The 12,131-nt window shown below is 50.1% G+C and overlaps 5 protein-coding genes and 1 non-coding gene across 6 annotated transcripts; 4 read left to right on the forward strand and 2 right to left on the reverse strand.

The window, feature by feature from the left end:
* Positions 1-845: 845 nt before the first annotated feature.
* Positions 846-3,677, forward strand: ASPSYDRAFT_59642 (SAE2 C-terminal domain-containing protein; the record flags this gene model as incomplete). Its single annotated transcript, XM_040849733.1, has 3 exons — positions 846-929; positions 1,079-1,183; positions 1,497-3,677. The coding sequence occupies 3 exons, from the start codon at positions 846-848 to the stop codon at positions 3,675-3,677; spliced, it is 2,370 nt and encodes a 789-aa protein (XP_040700109.1).
* A 486-nt stretch (positions 3,678-4,163) lies between these two features.
* ASPSYDRAFT_91566 (peroxisomal membrane protein PEX16) lies at positions 4,164-5,474 on the forward strand (the record flags this gene model as incomplete). The annotated part of the gene is made up of 4 exons (XM_040852509.1): positions 4,164-4,317; positions 4,370-4,405; positions 4,459-5,293; positions 5,351-5,474. The coding sequence occupies 4 exons, from the start codon at positions 4,164-4,166 to the stop codon at positions 5,472-5,474; spliced, it is 1,149 nt and encodes a 382-aa protein (XP_040700110.1).
* On the reverse strand, positions 5,351-6,860 carry ASPSYDRAFT_47576 (ribonuclease H2 catalytic subunit RNH201). The gene has a single exon (XM_040847457.1). The coding sequence runs from the start codon at positions 6,759-6,761 to the stop codon at positions 5,733-5,735; it is 1,029 nt and encodes a 342-aa protein (XP_040700111.1). The 5' UTR covers positions 6,762-6,860; the 3' UTR covers positions 5,351-5,732.
* A 480-nt stretch (positions 6,861-7,340) lies between these two features.
* Positions 7,341-7,412, forward strand: ASPSYDRAFT_t105. Its single transcript has one exon. It is a non-coding gene; the product is annotated as a tRNA-Cys (tRNA).
* An 865-nt stretch (positions 7,413-8,277) lies between these two features.
* On the forward strand, positions 8,278-10,133 carry ASPSYDRAFT_156520 (Cupin domain protein; the record flags this gene model as incomplete). Its single annotated transcript, XM_040842562.1, has 4 exons — positions 8,278-8,346; positions 8,381-8,561; positions 8,608-9,786; positions 9,835-10,133. The coding sequence occupies 4 exons, from the start codon at positions 8,278-8,280 to the stop codon at positions 10,131-10,133; spliced, it is 1,728 nt and encodes a 575-aa protein (XP_040700112.1).
* A 559-nt stretch (positions 10,134-10,692) lies between these two features.
* On the reverse strand, positions 10,693-11,729 carry ASPSYDRAFT_33412 (tubulin-folding cofactor B; the record flags this gene model as incomplete). The annotated part of the gene is made up of 3 exons (XM_040845084.1): positions 10,693-11,021; positions 11,130-11,349; positions 11,457-11,729. 3 exons carry the CDS (start codon positions 11,727-11,729, stop codon positions 10,693-10,695), a joined length of 822 nt encoding a protein of 273 aa, XP_040700113.1.
* Between the last annotated feature and the right edge of the window lie 402 nt (positions 11,730-12,131).

Genomic DNA, 12,131 nt, shown 5'->3' on the forward strand with positions numbered 1-12,131 from the left:
AGGCATTATCGGTTTTGCACGGGGGAATAGGATCGATTCGACCTCTGGGGTCAAAGCCTGCCCGTTGATTGAAGCAGGCAGGCGACATAAGTGCAATCCATGCTGCGTATCCACTGTGGTGGTAAGTCGTGACTTGGTTTGCCGCCCGGTTTTGTCAAAATGTAATTCTTGAATCCCTAATGACCACCCGCAGCCAAGGTGAAGGAAGCTGTAGACTATAGAAGCGATTATTTCCGATCCTGCAATGCGAACAGAAAGCGACATTGGCGATAGGACGCTATCCGCCTTTAACGATGCAATTAGAGGGGCGTCGTCACTCCAGCTGGAATTATCAGTTTCGAGCGGTAATTTATATAGTGACAGCATCATATGCTTTGAGACGACCATAAGATACGGGTATGAAGCAGCCATGGCCGTCACCGCGCCGTGAGCGGTCATAGTGAGAGAAAAACGTATGTCTAGTCGCAAGCTCGTCGAATTCATTTCGTATACGGTGAATACGCCATTGTCGAACCCAACCACAATTTGGATGCAATTCTTCTCCGGGCCACAGGTTGCAGTTAACGCAGTCGGAGCCGAAGGGGATTGCGACCCGAAGCCCAGAAAATGAAGACCAGCATTGCACCTTTCTGGACTCTCTACTGACCAAGCCCTAAGGCCCCCATGAGAGTCCGCAGTAAATACATAGCCAGCACAGAGTGTTGCCAGTATTGGTGGCTTGGGTGGCTGGGGGATTTCGACCTGGGTCACTCGGCACGTGCCTCTAGACCAGTTATGTCTAAGCTGATATTGTCGCTTCCAATTTGTGACTTGATTATTCTGATCCAGGTGGCTATGGTCCAACCATGTCGATACTCTCGGGGAATATTCGAACTTGGACTGAGGAAAAGATGTGCGCCGGGTTATCGCTAATCGGCGCGCGCGGGGCCGTACCCATTTCGCAAAATATTGTCGTTTCCAGAGCTCAGAGTCTCCAGCAAGAGCATAAAACCGATGGGATAGGCTATATGTAATAGTCATTAAGCTTTGGAATAGAATCTGTGCGGAGAATATACGGACCTTTGGCAAATAAGAAGAGCTGGTATTGGCAGGAAAGAGAGTATATGAAGCAGGATCTCATTGCTCAACGAAGACAGCTTGTCGGTCTGAAGTCCAGCTTCGGTTGTGCGCGGACGTTTTGGAGGTGGGTGATTCGAAATCTCGTCATCATTGCGCCTTTTTGACATTTTGCAGCGTCCATTGCTGTGCAAGAGGGCGTGAATTTGCCAATATCGACATCGCCAACAGACCGAACTCCTTATCAGAGCGCGATAAGCGATAAGCCGAAGCCGATATTACCGTACAGTTAACACCCCTGTAATTTCACTGTACCCGATACGCGATACGTCATAGTAGTAAGTCACACCCTCAACAGTCAAAACACGCGTTCTATCTGCACATACTCGAAGTTAAGAACACCATCATCCAGTGTTCTCTCATTGTTGTTCTGAATGGAGGTCATACAACGACTCCATATATCTGTTGCTCAAACTTTTGAGAACTGTTTCGATACCGCTTACAGGGATTTCAATACAAAGCTCGCCGCGTACGATGCACGCGTCAAGGATGCAGAAGAAAAAGCCAAAACTGCTGATGAGGCTCGCCAGAGGACGGCCTCTGAAGCGGGATTGCTAAGGCACAAGATATTTCTCCTACAGGAAAATATGCGGCAAGGTGAAGTTGATCCGAAAGAGCACCAGAACGCCACCGAAAACGAGCTTCAGTTAGATGATAAATATGAACCACGGCTTGTCCTGGGAAACAAGCACATCTCGGATATGGATGCGGCTGATTTGAAAAGAATCAGCGATAGATATACCGAAATATACGAACAGGCCGGCATGCTCGTGCAAGCTTCGAACGATCTTAAAAAACGTGTCAAACGTCACAAGAAAAGGCTAGAGCAGTGGCAGAGCCTTCTTCAACACCAAGAGTTTACTTTTACCGTTAATGGTAAAGCCGTCAATTTTCGACGAGTTGAGTCAACAAGTCCAATGAATCCGTCGGTGCTGTCACCTAGGCTGCCATCCCGCATACCCAATCCATTAAGAAGCCCCGACAAAGACTTGCAAACATACATGTCGATTAGGAAGCCAACTACACCAAAGCTTGAGGTGGCTCACAAACTCGACAACAGCGATGATGGAAACGAATGCGACAGGACAAGTGAGCAGTGGTGGCGGAAAGAGCACCCAGAGTTGACGTCCACACCGTCAGATGCTTCAACAGACGAGTTGCCGCCGGACACTCCTACTCGTTCAAGCGCACGCCCCGTAATGCGGAAACGAAAACGCTCTGCTCCAGTACAATGTCCTCCAGATAATAAGTTATCTTCTAAGTGCTCGAGCGATGACTGTACGGAACATCCTATTACGGTCAAAAGTGAGACATTGTCTTCTAGCCCTCTAAAAACCCATTCTCCGCAAGGCAGGCCACCGGGAACTCAGGATCTAGATGATATCGGTGACACTGTGACTACTCCTACCAAAAGAGTCCGCTTTCATAGGAATCATGATTCATATGCTGCCCCGGAGAACCCCTTGGTCAACACGGAATCGCCTTGGTCCCAACATATGGTGCGCCCAAACTGTACACATGAGAGCAATCAGGCAAACCATGATAAGTCAAGGGCACTTCAGCCTATCAATAGCAACTTGAGGAACACAAACGGTCTTGGTCAGTCATCGGCCAAAAAGGGGACGAAAAAACCGGGAAACATAACGCGGATATCTTCCATAACGGAGGATGGTGATGAAAATCAGCTCCGGCCGCGCGCGAATAGAAGAGGAGCAGAGCCACCGCAGGGTAACCAAAATGTGCGCGATCCGTCAAGCGGGAGCCGACTATCGGATCTACTCGAAAGAACGCCACCGAGGGGCCGAACATTCCAGTTTGGGATCACTTCCAATATTTCTACAGGCACTGAAGACCGCAAGTGGCGATCGTCCATAAGAGGTAGCTCTTTAAAAAGCTGCGACGAGGCAGATACCACGTCCAATACAACACCAACTTCGAGGCCTCCTCGACGAAGCAAGGAATCGAACCTACGAGATGGTAAACTGGATACACAACTGAAGCTCCCCCACCATATGGAAGCAAATCCTAACGACGGACCCTACAGAACCCGGCCACTGCGGCGACTCGGCCTTGAACATTTTAGAATAAATCCTGATTACAACAACGGGCTAGATTACGCCTATGATGAGGTTATTCGAGGAAAGGACGGGCGCAAATGTGCCAGTGGCTGCACGCGTCCTGGTTGCTGTGGAGAAAAATTTCTTGCCATGGCACGTTTTGGCATCCCGGTGGATGCATCCAGAGAAACATTGGATGACCATGAAATCCTCGAAGAATACTTTGGGGAGAATAGAAACATGGTTGATACGCTTAGCCCTGAGGCGCGTGGATATCTATTAGTCGAAGCAAAGGCGAAACACTTTGCCGATCGATTTGGCAAACACCGGCATCAACACCACAGACCAGGTACGCCCCCCGGGTTTTGGCGCACGGAAATGCCTGGCACGCAGGAATTAAAAGAAGACCGTGAGGAAGCCCAGAGACTAGAAAGAGATAAGGTGAAGGAGCGACACAGAGAAGCGATGCGCCCAGACGGGCGGTGGTTGTTTGCAGATGAGTGAGTGGTTAGGCCAGGTCTGACTATACTCGTCGGCAGCGATTTATTTGTATATACTTGAGATATGGCACGATACGAGCCGGTCTTGAGTCTGGCAGATAGTACATCGAACGTAAATTTATCGGAAGCGTCATAATGCTGAGACCTTTACGCCATATATGGCCCAGCTAATGATTTGCTCGCCGGATCCCAGGAGTTCAAAGCATAGACACAGAAATACCGACCTTGGCTTTGGCTCTCTGAGTCCCTGCAGCCTGTAGGTGAGGCAGATGTCATACTGGAAGCGGCCGATGCTCTTTGTCGGGAGACTGGAGAGCTCCTCCGACCAGACCTCGGCATATGCCCCTTGGCACACGCTGGACACGTGCTGCTCCCAGCAGTTCGAACTCTCTCCTGCCTTCGACTTCCAAGTCACCATCTAATAGTACTAATCGGTTCATCGTCTCGTCCTCTACTTTGTATTCCTTCAATGTGCCCTGTCCGCTCCGGTATGGAAGCCGCTCAGAAGTCTAAAAATCCGGTGCCCGCCGTCGTCCTACAACCATCCAGGTGGCTGCCACTTTACGAGGACTTTGTGACAAAGAATGCAAGTTCAATAGGCCAGGTTGAATCGGCATTAAGGTCGTTGACGTATATTATTCCAGGTTCGTTATTCATATACCTATGATGGCTAGGTCCTAACACTTCTCTCTAAAGGACGCTATCGTGACTCAGAAATACCCTCAGAATGTGGTATGTTGGCAACCTTCCGTCTTTTGCAGGCGCGCCTAACAGAACGAATCCAGTTCATTCAGGAGTTCAGTTGCTATCGCTGTATCATGATTCGTTGATTTCGAAAGTCATATCTAGCCTACCACCGACCATTCGTCGACCAACGCCAACTCCCCACACCAGATACACAAAGTATTGGTCGTCAGAGTCTTCTTTATATCAAAAAGTCGCCCTCACACTCCAAACTGTTCAGTATACGGAGCTGCTATGGGAGATGATCGCGCGGCGCCGCGGCGATAAAGTCCGCTGGCGTGTGGTTGTCCTTATTGAATTCGTGAAAGCAATCTGTCGCCTTTTCCTACTACGGCTCACAAACTCGCGACCGCTAGTTAGTCCTCCCCTACCTGAACGCGAAGTAGACCCTAGGTCTCAGGAAGAAGATGGAGGCGATTGGAACGGGATGGAGTCGCCTGTCAGCGAACGATCCTCCGACCTTGATTGGACCATGCCTCGTACTGGGTTATCACTTCCTTCCTTGCCCGACGTAAATGATGTTTCAAACTATCTCATATCCAAGGTCCTGACTGCGGATGATATTAAACCTCCAAGGGCACTTTTGCATAGGGTCACTGGTCAGGGACAATTGGCAGAAATTCTACACATCCTCCGGCCAGTCGTATATGCGCTTGCGCTACAGAGATGGAGGGGCGACAAGCGGAGCTGGAGACCATGGTTGATCGGCTTTGGCATGGAATACGGTTGCCGCCAATTAGCCAAGGCCGACTTTCGGGAGAGAATCGCTGGCGGCCTCCGCGGACTGACCGGCCTTGAGCGAGAGGAGCTGAAGAAGAGGGGCTGGTCGATGGGTTGGTGGTTGATGCGAGGAGCTTTTTATGAGAACATTACGAAGTTCGTCCCAGCATCACCTCTGACAGGTCAATATCGAGACGCTAATAACATTACTAGGTCTACACTAAAAGGATTCACAGGAAAGATGAGGGGCAAGCCACTTCTTGATTTAGTGGGCAGCATCATTGAAGACTACGAATATCTTTGGGATAACTACTATTTCTCGACTGCGACACTCTAAACGACTCGTCTTTCTTGGGTGGAGCTCTGTTTTGGAATACCATATTACTTTAACCAGATACCCGACGGATTCAACTAATATTTTTTTTTTTCTATCCACCTCTGTTGTCGCATTAATATCGATATGTCTACAAAATAAGATATGCATCAAGGCGGCAGCTATTGCTGAACATGACAAAGTTTCTAATCTTCTGCTTTTCTTTCCAGGCTGGGGTGGGGTATCATAGCATTATTCACGTACCTCAGCTAAAATAATTACCTACAGAATTTCTGCAGGTTTCTTTCCGAACCACTCTCGAAGTTCCTGTTCTGGTCCTTTGGACGTACCACCAGAAGCCAGCAAGAAGTCCATGAGCTGTGTGTTATCCTCATCCACAGGCCAGTCGACCTTTTGCCCTCCCTTGGTCTCTAGCATTTCCTTCGCTGTACCCCAACTAAACCGACACTCATTCCCCCACCCAAAGATAGGGTCCATATTATTTCGCATCCAGCCCACGCACTTTGAGTCAGAGGGATATCCACTTCCCCAACCATCACCGGTCTCTCCACCACCTTCCCTGAAAGCCTCATACAAAACCTCCAGCGCAAGGTCTCTTGTAACCTTGGCCACCACACTAGCCGCACTGACACAAGGATATAACGAATCCGCCTTTTTAGCAACCGTAATCTTCAGTGAAGGGAACACCATCTCCAACTTCTTCTGATAGCTCGCCGGATTTCCCACTGTATCAATGTAAACCTCCCGCACATTTATTTTTCTCTCCTCGACGACGCCCCTAATAAGCTCAATTGTCGCGTCCATCGCCTGGGCATTGAGATTATACACCCCACCCACACCCGCTGCAGGCCTCATCATCCCCGATGATATGTCTCTAGCAGAAAGAAGTTTTGTCGTCCACCCGCATGACTCGTAGAGATGTGAGCCTTGTGTGCATAGAATACGCATGAGGTTTGCCCTCACACCCGCTGTAAGAACTTTGCTATCGTTGAAGCTGTACTCCTTGGCTAGGAGGGAGTGGTGTAAAGAATTGGGGAGGTAGAATGCGCTGTAGACCATGGGTCCGAGGACGGGGCCGCGGCCGGCTTCATCGACGCCGAGAACTAGGTAATCGGAGTCTGTATCTGAAGACTTTTGCGTTGGGACTGCAGGCGGCGCTGGTGAGAAATATAAGTAGGATTCGCCCGAGAGGAGTCGGGTTTTGTCGATGCTTGGAGGAAGGAACATAGACGGTTCAATATCACTGGACTCTGTGTCAGCGACCGGCGTGGTTGGCGTGTCTCCTCCCATTTTGGATATGGAGATTGGTTCTTGATGAACAAGGTATGTTTGAGGTTGCCAATTGAATAAAGATAAGTCGATGGTCGGTATGCCGGATACGCGTCCCACGCGAGCCGCGTTCCCCGTGGGGCCAAACTAATACGTACTCACTACTCACTACTCACACTTCCTCAGTCCACGCCATCGCAACAAAGTTGCCGATGCATGCTCTGACACGAATGCATGAAAGTAATTGGAAGCGTTTTGTGCCATACATTACTCGCTGAAGCATCAGATACAAGTAGTTACAACATACGTAGTCTACGATCCTGCTTCAACCCGTGGCATGTACATACTACCGTAAGTCACGCGGATGAAACTACCGACGCCGACCCAGATGCGTTCGGCCAATTGACGGACTGAATCCGACCATGGTCGTTGCAGCTTGGATATATTGGTACATGCTATCCAGGACTACACCGTAGAAATGTGCTCAAGGGCGCTACAGTTTAAACATGCTCGCGATCCGTCTGGCCCGGCCCCGCGGCAAAAACCGAGATTCCACCGCCGCGACTCATTTTCAGCAAATCCCACTGTCCATAACATCAAGGGTCGATAGCTCAGGGGTAGAGCAAGCGGCTGCAGTCCGCTAGGTCGCGCGTTCAATTCGCGCTCGGCCCTGTAATTTTTTAGCATTTTTGGAGGATCTTTTGTGGCTGTGTTGCTCCAGAGTCAGCGTCTTTTTGGTCCCTCGCTGATTGGTGTTTTGGGACTAGCGTCTTTCTTTCCGCATAAGGCCCCGTCCGACCAACGAGCTACACGCTGTCGTGGTTGACTGTAACTAGTCAGCAAGGTCGGCGTGACCAGTTATACGTTATGGGCAGCGCAGTGAAAACTTGCTTTGGGATCGGGACCCAGTGCGAGGCCCTGCTCCCGGAGTCTTTTATGACTTTGAACCTCTTGTATATTATTGTATGTAATAGTAATCATGCCTATACTTGATTGACTATGTACCAAACTCTGTCGATTGTCTTACAGTGTGCATACTACCTATACTCCGTAAATGTATATATATATATATATGTACTCCGTAAATGGATATATATGGTGAGTTGTTTTACCAAGGCATTACAACATAGACCTGCACGCCAAGGCGAGGTCTGAAATTCCGGGCGATCACCATAGGCCAACCGATGCGACGCCTGTAGGAAAAGCAGAAAACAAAAAGTGAAGTGAGTGAAGGCGCCTGGCTTAGACACGGCAGTGAATCATTGCAATGATTGCATATACAAACTGCCGAGTACGGAACGCGTCCCAAACCGTTTTGGACTAGCGCACCCAGCGCGTCATGAATTCCAAGTCCCCTCCAGCTTCTTTTCCCTGCCCAAGCTCGATTCCCCTCACAATACTTCCTTCACAGCGCCCATTCGTTTAAATTATTGTCATATCTGCCGGAATTAGCCGCTGCCCGGACTCCTTTATTAGCCGCCCAGTCCCCGCGAAGTCAGGCGGTCGAACTTGGTTGCATCACCGAATAACCGCAGACATGGCTCCCCGGGGCCCGGCAAAGGCTCGCGACTTGGACTTCTCCAATGTCGGCAAAGCCGGAAGGTATGTTTCATAGTATTATATCTCAATCGGTGTGAAAGCTGGTACGCGGTGAGCTGACTGTCAGTAGACGTACAGGTATCACCCTGAAGGAAGGCAAGCGGGATGAACATGGAATGGAAGACGTCGACGGAATATTCTCATCACCAGAAAAATCGCCCGTGAAAGAAAATGGCTTCGAAAGCGAAGAGTCAATGGGCTCAGAGATGTCCATGGACGAGGGTACGTATTCCGAATGCGCGCTATCGTAAAAAGACGCTGAACCCAGCAGGCAACGGGCCCGGCCCTGCAGATTTCCTCAATGGCCTCAACGGTTCGCGTACCCCCCGCCTGCCCCCGCCCGTTGCGCGATCACCAACAAAAACTGGCATGACTGGGTCTCCCCGCAGAACTCCTGGATTGCGCTCCTCCCAGAGTCCACAACGTGATCTTCCATCATCGAGTCCATCAGACGGTAGGAGTGCAAGGAGGGACTCGCGGCGGGACTCGCGGCGGGATGTCTCTCCACTCACCAACCGTTCTATCAACGCCACACCCTCGCTGGAACACTCCAATGCCGCACGCGCCAAGGGTCGGAAGAAGATCGAAACAGCGGTACCGATGTCTTTCTCCGACAGTGATGCCAACGGCGACGAAAATGACGATGAGAATGGGCATTTACTGGATCAAACCGACCTCGTAGATAGCTTCAATGCTGGCGATGACCCACTGCTGGGTAATAACTCAGAGGAACAAGCCGAAAACAGCGGTGAAGAACTACACAAAGCCCCTGCGCCTGAGACACGGAAAGGGCCTGGACGAGGTCGCAAGCCAGTTGGAAGTGCAAAGAGCACCAATGGTACTGCGGCACAGGATGGAACAGAGGAACAATCGGCATCACAGAAACGAAAGCGCCCTGGACGGCCACCTAAAGGCCAAAGCCAGCCAATACAAGACACAGAAGAACAACGCCCAGCGAAAAAGCCAAAAAAAACCGAACAAAAACGTCGGATCACTGGACCGTCAGGCGACCCTGAACTGGACAAAGTAGTCGAGAACCATGTCAATCGAACCGGGCCGCTCAAAGGGCGGAGCCTCTATATTCTCAAACGAGAAGCGCCCACGGACCCGTCTACCACACACACACGCTCAGGACGTGTATCCGTCAGACCACTGGCCTACTGGAAAAACGAACGGTGTGTGTACGGCGACGAGGGGGTAACCGAAGGACAACGATATCCTCTATCAAAAATCAAGGAGATCATTCGAACTGAAGAGCTGGAGCCGGAGAAGAAACAAAAACGCCGATCGAAGAAGTCGAAATCGAGGAAGACCAAGGATGATGACTCCGATTCCGACGATGATCAGTACCGCGATCCGTACGAGGAGAAGGGTGGTGTCCTGCATGGTTATATTAGGAAATGGGACAATGAAACGCAAACAGCCATGGACGACGAGGAAGTGCTAGGTATGCGTTCTTCCTGACCCTTGGCAATCCAGGACTAACAGCGCACAGATATTGCATACGCCCCATCTGGCATTGAGACCCGAAACGTCAAAGGTGCAGCTTTCAGATTCGCTAAGCTTCTGAGTTCTCCGTTTATCGGTTCAGGAATTGTAGAACTACCTCCCGGAGGGGTCAAGAAACCAAAGAATGCGAAGAAAATGCACATGATCTTCTACGTTGTTGGCGGGCGAGTTTTGGTGGACATTTCTGGCGTTCAATTCAGTGCTGGCAAGGGGTGTGTTTTCCAAGTCCCACGAGGTGAGTCTCATGAAGAACCACACAATAACTGCAAATTTTTTGACATCTAGTAGGCAACTACTATAGTTTCGCCAATACTTACAGCAAGGACGCACGGCTATTTTTCACACAGGGCTGCATACCTAGCCCGGCAGAAGGCGATGACGCACCCGGATCTGTAACCAAAACCGACGCCCTTGACGGTGAATCAAACACCCCGCCGGCTCGTCCGAAGACTGTGGGCAAAGGCAGACCTAAGGGGAAGCAGAGGGCCGCTGCTTAAAGACCAGACTTCCATGTCACGGCCTTTGATCCCCCACCTCCTTTTGGCTCCACCAGTTACTTACTTTTTGCATAACTTTAATGTTCAAACCTTTCATTTGTGGGCGTAATTTTAGACCCTCTGTCTGACCCTTGAGATTTGTTGTGTTTTGGCTGCCCAATTGAGCGATACTTATTCATGTTACCCTGGTACCCGGTGTTGGTTTGTTTGTATGTACTACATCTATATCTACATTTTCTTTCAGACTTCAGCATCGCACAGGCGATGACTGTGTATGGCAGACTAAACACTGTCGTGGCCCGCTCAAGGGGAATCCAAACGAATACAGAATATATTCATTGATGTCTCTATATCTCCTCCATATCTCCGTCCAAGTCATCATCTAACCCGAGCGGCGGGAAGTCTCCCACCTCAACCTTCTCTGGCTTAACAAAGACTCCAGTTTTATTCGGACATGTAAAGTACCGCTTCCCATTGACGCTCCCGTCATTTTTCCCTGTTGGCTCGTCGAGCTCAATGCCGACCCAGATAGGCAGTGGAGTCGAAGGATCAACCGTCTCTATATCAACCCCAGGGTGCGGGATAACGGGCACTTGTCCAACGAAGCGGACCGTTCCCCGTCGAACATGCGGTGGCGTCGAAGGGAGGATAATAGCGCGCTTCGAGACAGATATATCTAGACACGGAAAGTAAAAGCAAATAAATTAGAACCCTCAACGTCATCTCCACCGCACAACACCCTTGAGCAGAGTGCACGGAGGAGGGAAAAAAGAGAAATACTCACCGCGCTTCTCAACCTCGTCCTTATCTTTCTTCGTTTGCTCGATCATTGCGTCAACCGGCGATAGCGCATTTGGGTCGAAGCGCCCTAGTTTTTGATTCTTTTTCCACGCAAGAACTGAATTTGGGAGGCTCTCGTATGTCTCTGTTGGGAGAACGTATTTCTCCACGGAGGAGAGGTCGGTGAAATTGACTCGTGCCGCTTGGGGACGTGTATCGTGAACCTATATCGTTTGTAATTTATCAGCTGGCGCGTGCCTTACAAATGACGATGCCTTCAGAAGTGGATAAGGTTGAGGATGAGCGCGAGGTAAAAAAATCGTGTATATACCTCAATCTCAGACCCCCTCATCAATCCCCAATCTCCGATTATAGAGTCATCACCCTCAACCCACTGATCAAGTTGGCCAGGATTTTTGAGAAGGAGGCGCTGGCTGGTGGGTGGCACACCGGTCATGGTCTCTAATTTTGACTTGACCTGCTGCAGTGTCCATGTTGGGGTGATTCGGCGCTCGGAGTGCAGGCGGGGCTCGTCGGGGTGCGAGGACGTGGACGGAGTGGTGATCGCGACGGAGATGTCGCTGGGAGTTGGCTGGAAGGTCATTGTGGTTTTATCCCAGGGTTTAGAATTGTAAAAGGAGGGTAGCTGGAAGCTGGAATGATTGGGGTTTGCACGTTAGCGGGATCCGGGGTTGGTTTAGCTTGCAGAATAGGACAACGGCAAATTAGTGGAAGGAATGAAGCAACTCTGGATCAGAGTTAGGGAACGAATATTGATATAAAGCAAGAGTATTCGAAGCAAATGGAATGACATGGCAGCTCTTAAGATACAGGAGGAATGCATATCCCCCGAACCCAAAGCTCTCCTTAGACTCAACAGCGGTTTTATGCCCCGGAAGCGTATACTTAAGGTAAACCAAGGATTGGGAAGCGCTTACAACTCGTGAAACCCTGTCTACCGAGGAATTGGCCAGGTTGAATGTTGTCCTGACTTGAGATTGCGGAA

This window comes from Aspergillus sydowii (assembly GCF_001890705.1).
Source record: "Aspergillus sydowii CBS 593.65 unplaced genomic scaffold ASPSYscaffold_9, whole genome shotgun sequence".
Taxonomy (NCBI): Eukaryota; Fungi; Ascomycota; class Eurotiomycetes; order Eurotiales; family Aspergillaceae; genus Aspergillus; species Aspergillus sydowii.